This window comes from Choloepus didactylus, chromosome 10, assembly GCF_015220235.1.
Source record: "Choloepus didactylus isolate mChoDid1 chromosome 10, mChoDid1.pri, whole genome shotgun sequence".
Taxonomy (NCBI): domain Eukaryota; kingdom Metazoa; phylum Chordata; class Mammalia; order Pilosa; family Megalonychidae; genus Choloepus; species Choloepus didactylus.
In genome coordinates this window covers 108,738,239-108,753,717 of record NC_051316.1, presented here as the reverse complement: position 1 = coordinate 108,753,717, position 15,479 = coordinate 108,738,239, and the positions used below count along the sequence as shown (strand labels likewise).

The 15,479-nt window shown below is 53.8% G+C and overlaps 1 protein-coding gene across 6 annotated transcripts in view; it reads left to right on the top strand.

Annotated features, from left to right (window-relative positions):
- Window positions 1-15,479, top strand: part of COL27A1 (collagen type XXVII alpha 1 chain) — a 153,552-nt gene that overhangs the window by 59,478 nt on the left and 78,595 nt on the right. For all 6 annotated transcript variants that reach the window (XR_005210656.1, XM_037797559.1, XM_037797558.1 and 3 more), the window contains 4 exons: window positions 1,888-1,941; window positions 4,432-4,476; window positions 12,164-12,217; window positions 12,898-12,942. Coding sequence is in view for 5 of the 6 variants with exons in the window: in XM_037797559.1 (XP_037653487.1) it covers window positions 1,888-1,941; window positions 4,432-4,476; window positions 12,164-12,217; window positions 12,898-12,942 (198 nt within the window). In the remaining variant the exon portion in view is untranslated. The remainder of the gene's footprint in view (window positions 1-1,887; window positions 1,942-4,431; window positions 4,477-12,163; window positions 12,218-12,897; window positions 12,943-15,479) is intronic.

The window sequence follows — 15,479 nt, the reverse complement described above, 5'->3', positions numbered from 1 at the left end:
CTGGACAGCATCGCCCTTGTCCTCAGAGGGGTTTGCTCTCCTGTCCTGCTAGGGTGTCCCCAACAGGAACCCCATGCCTGCAGAACGCTTTCCTCACCCAGTGCACCCAGCTGATGTGACAGGGATCAACCCGAATCAGGGTGACGCTGGACTCTGCCAGGAAGACCCCAAGGATGTGGGGTCTGACGTACTCTCCCCACCACCCATGCTACAGCCGTGCCCTGCAGACAGGCCTCATTGCATGTGCGTGTGCACGCGCGCATGCATACACACACACACACTCCCTCTGCCTCCCTCTCAAATCAACTGGGCCTGTTCGAGCGGCTCTGCCGGCTTTGCCCGGGAACAGCTCAGACCAACATGACAGAGGCCAGAGAGCTGGACCCTGGGCCATGGGCCTGACTCTGCCGGATGTGCTCTGTGGCCTTGGCCACGTGACTCCTCCTCTCTGAGCCTCAATTTTCCCATCTGTTAAATGGGACCGATCATTTTCCCCTCCAGGGTAGTTGCCAAGAACAAGTGAGATTCTGCCTGCAGTGTGACTGGCTTGGCCCCGATCTCGTGGGCCTTTCCTCCTTTTAGTGTCTGAATGAAGCTACATCCTTCTGTGGGGTGAATGGCAGCACCCTGGCTTCCAATCCAAGAGGGCTTCCTGACAGCAGAGGGATTTGAAGGGAATGGGATTGCTGGGCAGGGGAAGGCTAAAGGCCTGGACACACAGTTCAAGGTCTTTGTTCAGCCAGTGCAGACTTCATCATTGGTTTGGCTTTTGTTTTGAGGTTTGATCTTTCTGGTTTAATGCACTTACTGGATTCCCTGGATAGCTTTAGCAACCAGAAACACAATTATCTCACATGAGGAAACTTTACTGTTTGAACAGCTCTGGCATTCCCTTCATCAGAAAAACATGTGCTTTGTTTTTTATTAAATTTCCCTGGAAAAGGGATACTTGGAATTCAAGGACGTGGGAGGGAATGGGTTTCCCCAAACTCCAAGCCTGAGGACTCTCTTTTCCTTTTGAAGTAGGAATGGAGGCCGCGCCCTGGCTGGCTCCCGGTGGCATCCCCGCAGCTGATGTTTTTCCAGCTGCCTCTTTCCCCAGAGAGCACAGAGCAGCCTTCAGAGTGGACTCAGGGAGAAGTGAGAGGGCAGACCCAGTGCCTGCGGGCGGCCCGGCCTCCCTTTGGGCTACCTTAGCTCACCTGTGGCTGCGGTGCTGATGTCCACCAGCAGAGTGACCTTGTGTGACCTTGTCAACTTACCCTTTCAGAGCCTCACTTTCTCTATCTGCAAAACGGGGATCATGGTTCCATGGGGTAGTTTCTGAGGGTCACTTCACAAATGGCAGAAAGTTCACAGTCATGGAAGATCTGAGCTGGAAAATGCTGTGGAGACTTTCCCCTCTTTGACCGGTGGAGAAACTGAGGCCCACAGGGGTGTAGGTGGGGGTTACTCTTGAAAGCTCTCAGCATGTCAGTGGCTGGTCCAGGCCTAGACCTGGCTCCTGGACCTCCAGTTCGTGTCTTTCCCTCCCCACCCCCCTGTGCAGGTCTCAGATGGGTGAACTGGCATAGCCGTGCTGGGGAGCCAGGTGCCATATTCTTTTTGGAGACTCTGAGTAGAGGAGAGGGCTCCCTGGCCATACGTCTGTCCCCAAGAAGCTCTTTGTGTGGGGATTTTATTGACAGGGAGTTGGGATGACCTTACTTGGGGACAAAGGACCAGATGTGGTGACCTCAGGACTCCACTGGCTGTCCAGATTCCAGAGCCAAGGAAGTGAGGCTGCTTGGACACCGTCCTCATGTCCCCTGCTGGGGGTCTGGATCAGAGTCACCCTGCAGGTATAGACACTAACCTGCAGGTATCTGTTCTCTCTCATGCCCTCAGGGGTTTCCTGGAGACTTTGGGGAAAGAGGCCCTCCCGGACTGGATGGAAACCCTGTAAGTATTTCAAGTCTTGGGGAACAGGAAAGTGATTCAGAGCAAATACACAGCAGGTTTTAGGAGCCCCAGCTTTGAGATCAGACACATCTGGGTCAGACCCCAGCCCTGCCACCTTCTAGCAGGGTGCCCTTGAAGAAATTACATGACTTCTCTGAACTCCAGGCTCCTGGCTGCTGTCGATGCCCTGTGGGCCCCCAGGAGAGTCCCCCAGCCCCCTGAGACCCTCCACCCAAAGCTCCAGGCTGTGTTCCATCCCCAAGGACTTAGGAAGGCTCATGGGTCACTGCTACCATATTATAAACCTTCATAAATATTTATGGGCACTGGGTGATCTAGAGAAGCAGACGGTTTGCAGGCCTGTTTGGAGAGAAGAGCCGAGTTCTTAAGGAATCTCCACCCCAGCCGTGTTTATTGAGTTTGTAAATAATTGGAGGCCTGGGCTCTGTCCCTTAGAGGAGCCAGGTCAGCCTGCCCTGGGGAGCTAAGCCCATCCCAGGCTTCAGGCTCAGGTTGGGGAGGACATCCGGAGCATGTCCAGAGCCTGTCCAGAGCCCCTTGGGCCCCCTGCCATGCTCCCCCATCTCCTGGGGGTGTGGGGAGACCAGACTCCTTGGGGCACCCTGCCTGGGCAGCTGGGCCCAGCTGGGCCTTCTGCAGAAGTCCCTCACCAGTACCTGCTGAGGGTCTGGGGTGTAATTCAGTTCCCCAGATGCTCCCTGAACCCCTGCCTAGAGCCTGAGCTGGAGCAGACTACCAGGATCAACTGGGGGTGAAAGTTCTGGCCCCTGAGCCAGACTGGCCCGGGGTTGAATCCTCTGCAGCACTTGCCAGGCATCATGAGCTTGGACAGATCCATTGGTCTCCCTGAATCTCAGTTTCCTTATCTATGAATGGGGGATCAGAATGCCACCCTCAGAGGGCTGTCATGAGAATGCCATGAGAGAAGGCGGGGAAGGTGCCCCCTCCACAGTAAGAGTTCAGTGGATGGAGCTGGTGTGAACAGTAGGTAATCAGGGGAGGCAGTAACCGTCCTGGAGGAGGTCACAGGCTGTCTCCCGGTCGATAGTTCGAGGCAGAATGAGATGGGGGTAGGGGGAAGATCAAGGAGGTCCCGGTGCTGGGGAGAAGAGAGGGAGGAACAGGGAAGACTCCCGGGGAAGGCAATGTTGGAATTGGGATGAGGAAAGAGGTGAGGACATTCTCCAGGCGGAGGGTAGAGGACCTGCAAAAGCACGAAGGTGGGAAACCAGATCCTTTCCATAACTCTATTGCTTATTGGGTTAGCCATTACGACATGTGATGTCATTCTGGAAGTTTCCTTGGGGGCACAGCAGGGATGTCTTTATGGCCCTAGAGGAGCAAAGAGAGGACTGCATTCCTGACATCTGATCCCAGCTCTGCCACAAATTGCTGAGTGACCTTGAGCAAGTCATTTCTCTGCATTTCAATTTCCTCATTTTAAAGCCAAGGCTATTTCTCTCCTCCCTGTCTCCTTCTCTGGCCCTGGGATTGCTCAGATGTAAAAAGACAAAACCTCTGGAATGACATTGGCAATTTTCATCCATCATCACTATTTCTAGAGCCCTGTATTTTTATTCATGCCTTTGCATTTTGAACTTGGTCCAGACTGTCTCCACCTGTATCTTCTGGTGCAAGCAATGGAAGGCCCATTTTCACTGATGAGGAAATTGAGGCTGAGAGGGGTAAATCAATATGCAATTGCTATACAGGGCCTTGGCAGCTAGGCCTAGAGCCACATCTCCTGACTCCCAGGCAAGAACTCTTCCAAACACCGCCGAGGCCCTGGAAGGAGGAAATCTGGGAGCCTGGGGTGGGGGTATGGTTGGTGTAAGCTCCCCAAGGGCCCCCAGCACCTCCCGGCTGAGGAGAGGATTTCCCACCACCTCGCTTTGTCCTTGCATGTGACTTTGGGCAAATCACTTAACCTCTCAGCTTTCCCACCGGCAAGGTGAGGGTGAAATGCATCCTCCAGATCAGCCAGCTTGCACCAGGCCTGGGACATCGATATTGCCACGGTTGGGATTCAGCCCGTTCTTTCACACTCAGTGGGAAGATGTGGGATGTGGAAGTCCAGCCTTCCTGTTTTGCAGAGGTGGAAAGCTGATGGCAGAGTGGGGGAAGGGTCTTGTCCAAATCCGTGATGCAGTTACGAAGTGCCTTGCATGGAGCTGACCACTGTCGGTAGCTGGTCCCTGCCCTCCAGGGGGTTCTGGAGGGATCCAAGGTCCTCCAAGGGAGAAGGTGGCCAGGGGAGGCCTGTGGTGGAGAGCCGTGGGCTGCAAGGTCCCAGTGGACCCTCGAGGCTGCAGGACTGGTATCAGGAGGGTCACTTGGAGCCTGTGCTCAGGAATGAGGCCTTGGCAGCTCCCAAAGATCCCGCCAGCTGCCTGCGAGGAGGGTAGCATGGAGGGAGGAGCTCCAGAGGGAGGTGGAGTGGTAACCATTTTGGTTTCTCTCTATTTGTAGGGTGAACTGGGCCTGCCAGGGCCCCCAGGAGTCCCCGGCCTCATTGTAAGTACCCAGATGCATGGAGTAGGGACACGGGTGGAGCCGAGGGCCTGCAGGGGAGATGAAAAATATTCATACTTTGTTAAAAGCAGGACAGATGGGGCCTGGCAGGAGCCCTGCTGTGTGGCCTCGGGCAGGTCGCCTACCTCCTCTGAGCCCATTTGCTCATTGGCTAAATGGGATGGGAGCTTGGAGCATGGGGTTACAAATGTAGTATCACACCTGCTGCCTGTCCATGGCTCTGCAGGGAGGTCTGGACGGATGATGGCATGCCCACGCGCCAGGCAGTCCCCTCCACACCCCTTCCTCAGAGCACTGACTGTGGAGCCAGGCTCTCTGGGTTCTGCCACATCCTGGCTGTGTGACCTGGGCAAGTGCAAGTCCCTTCCCCTCTCTGAGCCTTTGTTTCCATATCTGCAAAATGGAGGTACTAGTAGATTCCTCTTGGGGTGGTTCTGGGGATTAAATCAGGCATCGTGCTTATAGTCCGTGGCACAGGGTTTTGCATTTAGTAAATGCTCAAATATGGGAAATACTGTTATATTAATGTTATTATTTCCTGAAATGCCCAGACTGGGAGAGGCCCATACGGAGGAAGGAGGGAGGTAGGAGGTGGTCAGGCTGCCAACTACATCCTGGCCGGGGCACGCCATGTGGAGTGGTTCTCTTAGCTAAACCAGGGCTGGGTCTTGGGTGAGTCCAAGGGCTGGTGAGGGGCCAGAGCCTGGGAAATGAGTCCAATGTCCCCTCTGCTCTGGATCCTGGGCCGTTCCCCAGGGGCTTTGGAGGGACACCAGTAGCCATCACCTAGCTTGACCAGCTTTGGCCACTCCAGCCACTGTGCTGAGAAATTCCGCTCAGAGGGAGGTGAGAGAAGGCCCCAGGGGAGTTTGGGGCCCCACTGCTCTGTGGAGGCCAGCCTGCAAGAGGGCCCCGAGGTCACCAGTGGCCGTCTACCCCTGCTCGGGTGAGGGGGGTGGACTCGGTGGGAGGAGAGGATCAGATCAACCTGTGTCCAAATCTTCGACTTGCCACCTCCTGGCTCTGAGACCTTCAGTCAGTGGCCTCACTTCCTTGAGCCTTGGGGATGCCCTCTGTAAAATGGGATCTTTGTTAGGACCCTAGACGCACACAGTCCAGTCCAGTCTAGTGTCCAAGAGGGCATCGCTGGAGCCAGATCTCTAGGGTTCAAGGTCTAGCTCCACCCCTCATTTAATGACAAGCCTGAGCAAATTTCTTAACCTCCCTATGCCTCAATTTCTCCATCTGTAAAATGGGGATGACATTAGTATCTAACTCCAAGGGTTGTTGTGATGATTTAAATGAATTAATATATATATAAAGTGACTAGTACATAGCAAGCACTCAAGAAGTGTTAGTCATAATAATAATGTTACTATCATTATCATATACATACACAAACACATGAAATTTTATGCATGATAGTAGCTATCTAGATTGCTGAATTAAAGATTTCAAAGTCACGTTGAAGCCTAGCGGGAGAGGGTGCTGCAATTGATTAATTATGTCTGCCCCGGGTCGGGGTTGGGAAGTGCTTGTGCGTGAGTTGAATACCAACCCTGTTGTCCATTCAGTAAGTCTTTGCTGAGCACCTTCTTTGGTGCAAGGCACTGACCTCGATTCTTTGGAAAAAGAAACATCTGAAATGAGAGTTAGGGACTCTTGAGTTTATGGGATCTCAAGAGTCTTCTAGTCCAACCCTCACCAAGCCCCGCAGAAATCCCTTCTGGAGTGTCGTGGTCAGATGGTCATTAAACTCCTACCTGAACACCTCTGGAGTTTAGAAACTAACCCCCTCCTGGGCGAGCCCAGACCATTTTAACAGCGCTCTTGTTGTGCAATGTGGCTCTGTCTATTGAGCCCACGTCTGCCCCATTTTCCTTGGGAAAGTCTGTCCGAGATGTGGACATGCTTGCTGTCTGTTCCCAAACCTTCCTGCTTCGGGCTCAACAATCCTAGTCTTCAAAGCTCTTCTGAAAGGATGTTTACATATCCTGGCTGTCATCCTTGGCACATGTTCCCCTTTGTCACTGTCCTGGAGTCCACTGAGCTGGGTCATGGAAGGGGCCAGGATACTGCTAGGCTGAATAAATGCAGACACTGAAGACTCGGCAGATGCCATCCCAGCCCTTGGTCCTCCATATTCTTTCCAAGCTCTTTCCCACCTATGGGTTCCTTTGCTATTTGCAGTTAGGGTTGCCAGAGAAAATACAAGATACCCAGTTGCATTTGAATTTCAGATGCAATGTTTCAAACATATTTATACTAAATGTCATTCGTTGCTTATCTGAAATGCAAATCTAACTGGGCATCTTGCATTTTTGTTTGCTAAATCTGGCAGTCCTGTTCACAGCATCACTTAGGAGAATCCCATGAGGCAGATGGAAAAACTGAGGCTCTTGGTTAAGGTCACACACGAGGAAGGAGAGGCCAGAGGCCAGGTCTCCCGAGTCCTCATCGAGGGCACTCCTCTCCCTGCCCACTTCGGGGGAGCCTGAGTGGAGGGCAAAGCACCGGGCATTCCTGCATCTCAGACCCCAAGCCCACTGTGTGGTGGCCCTTTCCAAAGAGCCGATCTGCCCAGCCTTAAAACAACCTCTTCCCCGTGTCTCTGTCTGGCCTCTTTCAGCCTTGCTCCCCACCCCGTCACCCACCCTTTTAAAGTCCCCTTTGCTGCCAAGATGAAGTCCCCTTTTTCTTCACCCTGGGGGGTCACAGAACTGGACCCAAGCCTGCCACATCCCCAAGGACATAAGGCACCCACTCGCACTCTGGAATTTGGGGAACACCAGCTTCTGCGCCTGGGGAAAATGTTGCCTCCCCAGAGTGTTGGAGAGGAAAGAAGTTTTCTAACCAGGAGTTAAAGGAGAAAAGGGATCATGAGTCACTTGTGGTTTTCCAGAGGATGTGGGTTTTTAGCTGAGCTAATGGGAATTCACGTATTGATAATCATATTAGTGGAGATTCACATTTATTCAGTGCCGTGTGTCTGGTCAGCTGGAGCAATTTGCATGCAGACTGAAGCCAAACCTTCCCCCGTCCCCAGGGTCCTTGCGGCCAGGGGGAAGGGCGGGAGAGGACGGACTAACATTTATTGAGCGTCTGTCAGCTTCCGTGTGTGCTTTGCATGCCTTAGGCTGTGGGTGGGCGACACCATCCTGGTTACCCAAATGGGGACGCTGAGGGCCAAGGCCGCCAGCTGGGGAGTGGACACCCTGAATTTGTAACCCAGATCTGTGTGTGCCTCAATCCCAAGAAGCCACCAGGGGCCCCCTGCAGCCTCGGAGGTGAGCCTGCCTCGAAACAGCCCCCTTTGAGTAACTGAAACCCTTTGGCTGGTCCTCAAGAAAACGGTGCCTGATTCCAGAATCCACTCAACAAAGAAGATTACTGTCTTTTTTATTCTGAGGGACACAGGGAATTTTGGCTCCTCCACTTAACAAGACCCAAAAAACACACACTCTGGCCCAAGCCCAGCATGTGGGTACAGTAGACCAGTTGACCCTATTTCTGTCCCTATATTCTCATCTGGCTTCTGTTCCCTTGTCTATAAAGCAGTCATTAAGCCCAGTAATTAACATTTACCAAACCTCTGTGTGCCTGACCCCGTGCTGAGTGGTTAATTGTCACAATAACCCTCTGAGGGCAGGGTTATTGTGACCATAATACAGTTAGGGAAAACGAAGCTCAGAGAGGTTGAAACATCTGTCCAACATCACACAGCTGACAAACTGGACCCAGGCCCGACTCTGCAGCTCATACTCTTTACCACTGCACCACACCACCTGCTCTGCGGCAATTCTGGGCTGGACAGGGGCAGCGGATGCAGGAGAACAAGGAACAAGCAGGGCCAGGGGCTGTCCAGGTATGAGAGACGGTGCTTTTATAAAGGCCGCACAGGAGCCAGGGTTGGCCACAGCCTCCAGGTCCCTGTCCCCAAGTTGCTGATCTCCCCATCAGAGTTTCTGGAAAGAGGCTTTGTTGCCTTTGACAACAGTAAAAGGGAACATTCCGGCAAAGAGTTTTCCCTAGAGGGCTTGCAAGTGAGAGGGTGCAGGTTTCTTTTTCAGCTATTCATGAAGCCACTTCTGCTGGGTCACAGAGATGAGCCAGCCCTAAAGCCATGTGGGCATACCCACAAATGCCCCATGTGGGAAGAGCTGTGAGGTGCAGGCCTGGGGTGCAGGGGTCTGGCCTGGGGGGTCAAGGGAGTGACAGGGCAGCTGATGGAGGAAGGACAATGAGTAGAGGGCAGAATGCCCCAGCTTGAGCAAGGCTCTGGGGGTGCTGCAGAGGCTGAGTATGTCACAGCTAAAGAGGAGCCACGGGGCGGGAAGGAAAGACACGCGTGAGGGTGGGGGGCCCTGTTAGTACGAGGAAGCACCAGGACATCTTTTGGGGGCCCTGGCAAACCCTGGCCTGGGCCTCTGTGGCATATGCCGGAGGAATGGAACTCACGCCTATTTCTGAATTTCAAGCATGTCCTCACGCCCTGCCACTCCTGAGTGGCAGCAACAAGGAAAGGAAAGCCTGGGTCCTTCATCAGAGCAAACAAAGTCATTCTAGGGCTTGCAAGTATGAACTGTGGGCCCGGCCAGCCAGGCAGACAAACGGCCCTGGGTTCTGGTCTTGCCCCTCTCAGCTCCTCGTTGCTTAATTTTGAGCAGGTTGCGTCCACTCTCCAGGCTTGGTTTTCTTGTAAAAATGGGACAGGACTAAGAATAGTGCCAAGGGTTGCCAGGAGGAGTCGGTGACCATCCAAGCAGCTGGCACCGGTCCTGGCACAGTGCAAGCTCTCAAAATAAAACATGGCTATTTTTAAAGCGGAGCTGACAAAATAATGCCTTGGAGGTGTCTAGCGTGGCATCTGGCACACAGTAGGAGCGCTTTCAGTGGTTGCAGATGTGTCTGTGCTCTTCACAGGAATCACTGAGATGAAGGGTGAAGTGGGCAGAGCGTGGCTCGGCACTTAGAGAAAAGTGGAGCTGGGATCCAAATTAAGGGCATGACTCATTGTTCTCTCTTATTGGGGACATGACACCGTGTTGCTCGGCCAAGCTGCCCGTGGGGGCTGTCTAGTGTGAAGCAGGTGGGTCCCCTGGTGCCTGGGCTCGGGGCATGGGGGTGGGGTGGGGTAGCATGTAATGTTCTCCGTTGCCCCTTGAGTCCATCCCAAGCGAGCTGCCACCTTCTCCCCACATCCCCTGCAGACAGGGCCCTCTTCCTCAGATTCCTTCCCCCTGGCCTTGGATGCCCAGGCCAGGTCCCCACCCCCTCCCACACCCAGAGCCCTTGGGAGAGGCCTGCAGAGGCGGCCAAATGGGTGCTGGGCAGTGCAGCTGCCGTGTCCTGGCTGCCCTTGGCCCCACACTGGAGCTAGTCAAGGCTGTATTGAATTTGGTCCCCATACAACATGCCTTCAGGCCTGGCATGAGGAGCAAGCCTGTGTTCTTGGGCCCTGGCTGGTCCTGCTTACCCGTGGCCGCCGCCCCAGTTGGAGCGGGCTGCTCCAGCAAAGCCTGTTCTGTTTATTTGTGCACCACGGGGGAGGTGCGGGAGGGGGGGTTCTGGGCAGGGCACCCCTCGCTCCCTGCATCCAGGAAAAGAGAGGGAGAGAGAAGCAGCAGCCAAAAGGGCCTGTTTAAATGCTACTCCCTGAAGGGCTGCCTTCTTCTGACTCCAGCCTCTCCTTGGCCAGCGGTCCTGGCCTCACCCCCTCCCACTCCATTCTCTCCAAGGATTACTTCAGGATCGCCTAGAAGCTCTGAAGACAGACTGCCTGGCGTGCATGACTTGGCTCAAGCCATAACCTATTAGAGCCTCAGCTTCCTTGTCTATAAAATGGGTATAGTAATAGTACCAATCTGAAATGTCGTGAGGAATAACCAAGCTGGGGCATGCAAAGAGCTTAGCATGGGGCCTGGCAACTAGTGTTGTATGTATGTATGTATTATTATTATTATTAATATTATTATCACTTGCTCAACTAAGACCTTGCTTTCTCGAGAAGATTACTGGATGGGAACTGAAAGCAGAATTTCTCAGCAAAGGCTTAACTAGAGGGTTTTGTTTAATCCAATCTGATGAGGCTCCTGAGGCCCAGAGAGGGGAAGTATATTGCCCAAGAACACACAGCCAGTCTGGGGCAGGGCCAAGGCCAGACTCCAGCCCCCTGCCTCCCTGATGTTCAGTCACTGGGAGTTGGAATGGGAATCAGCAGGGCCTAGGTTGGGCCAAGCAGCTGTCTGAGACCTGCATACCTTCCCTGTCTGTCTCCCCAGGGGCATCCCCCTGTGCTGGCCCCTTCTGCGGGAGGCGAGCAGGAATGTGATTTTTCATTCTGCACCCTGCCTCCCTCCAAGATGTGTCTGTCTGGGCAGCTCAAGCCCCCATTCTTGAGCCTGGCTACCTGGGGCAGCCTCTGTTCCCCAGAGGCTTTTCTGTGAGAGCTGTACTCCAAGATCCGAGTACTCACCAGGACCCTCAGTGTAGCCTGACTCTTGGAAGTAGGAAACTGAGGGCCAGAAAGGTCAAGCACATTGACTGAGGTCACACAGCAGCCAGACCCAGAGGATGGAAAAGAGAGAAGAGAGTATTTTCAGGTCTCCCTGTCCCTGGGTGTGGGTTTTACATTATGGCCATGGCTGAGGGGACTAGTGATAAGGGTGGGCAGGAAGTGAGGAGATTCGGGGAGAAGAGGGCAGGCTTGTTTGGAAAAGATTCAGTCGCTTTTCACTCTAAACTAGGGGTTTCATGCTCAGCACTGTTGATATGTGGCTGGATAATTCTCTGTTGTGTATTATGGGATGGTTAGCAGCATCCTCGCCTCTTCCCTCGAGATGCCAATAGCTCTTCTCCCCACCCCCCTCCTAAGGTGCAACAACCAACTCCAGACATTGCCCAGTACTTTGCACATGTTAAATCAATTACTCCTTGAAACAGCTCTAGAAGGTATACAGCATTATTAATCCCCATTTGTTCTATGAGAAAACCAAGGCACAAAGAACCACGCAGTGGGTGGCCAGCAGCAGGTGAGGCCAGGTGTCCTGACTCGGGTACTCAGAGGCTCTCCCGGCCTCCCAGCCTTTTGGGAACTCTCATTGCTGAGCACCTTGGGAAGGGAACTTGCTTTCCAGAGCCCAGGAGCTTGGCTGTTCCCACCCTTTTACAGTCTGAGCTAAAGCCTGTGGGCCAGGTCTCCCAGCTGACCTCAGTGTCCACAACGAATTGGCTGAGCTTTTGGGAAGCAGAAAGTCCCTCCCCCTCACTCGGCGAGAGGAATCAGTGACCCTGCGTATGCCGTGCTGAGCCCATGCAGCTGCTCTAGGGTGGAGGGACCACTGTCCCCATTTTATAGAAGGGGAGATGGAGGTCCAAGGAAGTCTGCTGGAATCCCCTGAGTTCCTCAGCTGGCCAAGGACTCCAATCTAATAATGGATAGAAAGGTGTGGGGGTGGGGGTGCCAATCGAGAAATGAGCTTGGGCAAGGCCCTGCATGACGCTCATTCCAGTGCTTCAGGAATGAATGGGACACATTCCCAGTTCCAAGAGAAATCCAGTGGTGTTGTGTCCTGGAAAGTCCAGCCCCAGGGACCCTGGGAATTATCCCTCCCAAGCCAGCCTCCTGCAGGTGGCCTCTCACAACTTCCCCTTCTCTTTCTCTCCCCAGGGTGACATGGGATCGTTGGGTCCAGTTGGCTACCCAGGACCCAAGGGCATGAAGGTAAATAAGGGTGTACCCCTAATTCAGGCCTCATCCCAGGTAGGCACCCCTGGCCCAAATCAACCCAGAAGGAAAGGTGACTTTAGTGTGGTAGGGGGTGGGGACAGGAGAATGCCCAGATAGTGTTGGGGGCGGACACTGGACGTGTCAGTTCTCCTTGGACCCTGAAAGCCACCCTCATCTGCACGTCATTTATACCAGACATCTTCCTGGGACACCAGTCCTCAAGCTGAGCATTGAGTCTGATGTAAATCCGGACCTCAGGGTGCTGGAAGCCCAGTGGGGAGATCCCCAGGGGCATAGAAAGCTCTCATGGGGAACCAGTGATCTCAGTACATCCTTGACTGCAAAGGATGTGCTCAAAAGCTAGGGCCACTTACCAGGGATGTCCTGACTTGGCTGACTTGAGGACGTGACATTCCTTGTCAAGTCCGTCTCTCCCCATTGGTACTCTCGTCTCCCGGGTTTGTCTGGAGGGCTGTGGTTTGATAGTCAGCGGGCTCTTCTCTTAGTTCCTTCAACTCACACCATCACCCGATGAGATGGGCATCACTGCCCCCTTTTACAGATGAGAAATGGAGCCCTGGAGTCCTCAGCAAGTCGGTGGGTTCAGCCCAGGGCCCCTGACTGCTGCAGCTGGGAGCTCTCCCTCACCCCTGGGCTTGGCTTTTGTCTTGCAGGGGCTGATGGGAAACGTGGGGGAACCCGGACTGAAAGGTGATAAGGTGATCTGAATACTCCCTTATTGCACTGTGTTTTATCTGCATGCGACCCCCCTCCGCCTCGACGCTGCTGCTCGTCTCTCGCCAGGTCTGCTTCCCGGCACGCTTCCTGACCCCCTGGCCTGCTGTATCCCTCAGTCTGTGCTCCCTGGCTTCTTCTTGCCGCTCTGGGTGGGATCAGGCAGATGGCTCTGGGGGCACACAGACCTGGACAGATAGAGCCCGGGGGGCAGTGGGGGCCATGGCAGGAGTAAGGCGAGGCCAGTCTCTGGATCCGGAGAGCAGAGCTGAGGCCGGCGTCTGGACTTGGAGGCTAAAGCCACAGAACGCAGAGGCTGGTCCCTGAGAGGACAGGCCCCCGGGCAGGTATGGGGTAAGGGTCCAGAGACCTCTCCTGGGCACAGGAGGAAATAAAATCCACGTGAACTCTCCCGACTTGGATTCTGGAACCCAGCCCTAGAGCATGCAGTGGGAAAATGCAGCAGGAAACCCAGCCAGGCCTCCAAGCCCCTGACATGGTTCTCCTCCCAGCTGCCACTGGGAAGGCCACACTTTCCACCTGTTGCCTGCACAGCCTGGATGCTGAGCTCTCCTGGTGCCAAACCAGGCTGGAGGCAGGTTGTGGAGCCCTGGGGCTCAGAGTGGGAAAGCACCTGGCCTGGCCATGCCCACCGAGCAACAGGGACAGGCCCAGCGTGCCTTTCCCTTGGCCCTGGGCCATCATCCTGCCCTCCCTGCTCAGTGTCTCAGCCAGGCAGGAACCCCGATGGGGGTATATGCCCTCCACCCCCTAGGAATCCTGGAAGGGCTTTTGGGCAGTGTCCCAGGAATCCACAAGAGGCCCGAGGGGATAGGAGCTGCTCAGACACCTCTGTGGCCAGATTCCTGTACTTGTCTCCAGGTGACTCTGCTCCTTCCTAAAGCGTGAGTAATGGCAGCAGGCACGTGGATTACCCCACGATCCCTCCAAACCCCCCATCTCCCAACATGCACACCTGCCATGAGGTAGGAAGTATTAGGATTTGAACCCAAGTATCTGGCTCTGGGGACCTCAACCACAAAGCAGAATTGGGGTCTGAAGGTCAAGACTGTTGAAAGTCACCTCCTCCAGTGCCCTCATCTCATACTGAGGAAACTGAGACCCAAAGTGGGTCAGAGATGTGCCAAAGGAAAGTGATTTCCTGGGGAAGCCAGCCCAGCCCTCTCTTGGAACGTTAGAATCATTGGGCTAAAATGGGCACACTTGAATGTTTTCTCCAGCCTGGGGTAATGCTAACCCCATCCTTTCTTCACCTGTTTCCAACTCTGGCCTCTCCTATTGCCACACCCAAAGCCTCCCGCTGCAGCCCACCCACTGGCTCTGCCCGCTGGCTGCTAAGCCCCCTCTACCCTGGCAACCCCTCTCTAGATTAAGGGGCTTTCTGTTGGAGGCAGGGGTTTCCCGGCAGCTACCTGTTTATCCTGAGACTCGAGACATCAGTGCTCTGGAAATGCTGAAGTCACGGACAAGGGAGAAAGAAAGGAAATTGGGAAAAATGGGAGTGTAGGCAGTGAGCTTTTTATAGCCCCTTTGCAGAGCTGGCCTCCAGCTCACTGTTTCTTCGGGAACATGGAAACAAATGTGTTACATAGAATTCAGCTGGCAGGCTGACCAGACACTGAGAATTGGGAAGGCTCCGGAGGGGGGGGGAGGAAATTATTTTCTTGCCCATAGTTTTCAGGAAAATCAAGTAAGTCTTTGCGGCAAAAATTAAAACAAACAAACAAACAAAAAACAAACCCAAAACAAAAAGAAGTGTTCTCATTTCTGCCCCTCTGGTTGGGGAGGGGTCTGAAGTCACAGGGACGGGGTTCTGGTCATGCCTCCTGCCCCTCGCCCTCCCCTGGGATGACAAAGCCATCCCTTTATGCTCCCTGGTCGCTCCTGCCTGGAATCCCAGATTTTCCATGACCCAGCCTGGCGCTGGGCCCGCTTACAACCACTTGGCTCGTCCGCACCCAGCGTGGAAGTGCATTCTGGAACCAAGGTTCCTGCTTCAGCCCAGCGCTCTCCAAATCGATTGCCCTCATTTCTTAGATGGCTTTTAAACTTTTATATTTTCCTACTAAATTGAAAAAAAAAAAAATGTTTATCCCCTCCCTCCTCCTTTGGACATTAAAAAGAAAAAAAATGTTCCTTGGTTTCCAAAACTCCAGGATGTTGTACAGGAGATTCCAAACTAGAAAAACCAAAGTAAGTTAAAAAAATTAAAAAAAAAAAAAAAAAAAAATCTGGCTTTTGTTCTACCAAGGAAGTCCTCCTGCTAGGACATGGCCTTAGCCGCATGGGTTCTCTAAGAGTCTCTGTTTGTTCTGAGTTTTCCTCCTCATTCTTCTCCTGCTCCCGGGGCTGTGGGTGTTTTCTGAGTCCTGGGGCCCGCAGACTGTTGGTGAAGTCCAGCAGGGAAAGCTGGAAATGGTGAGGGTTGTGTGCAATGGGTCGGCCCTGAGGGAGACTTCTCCTGACCTGTGACAGCATGCTTCCTGGGTAATCTCAGTCA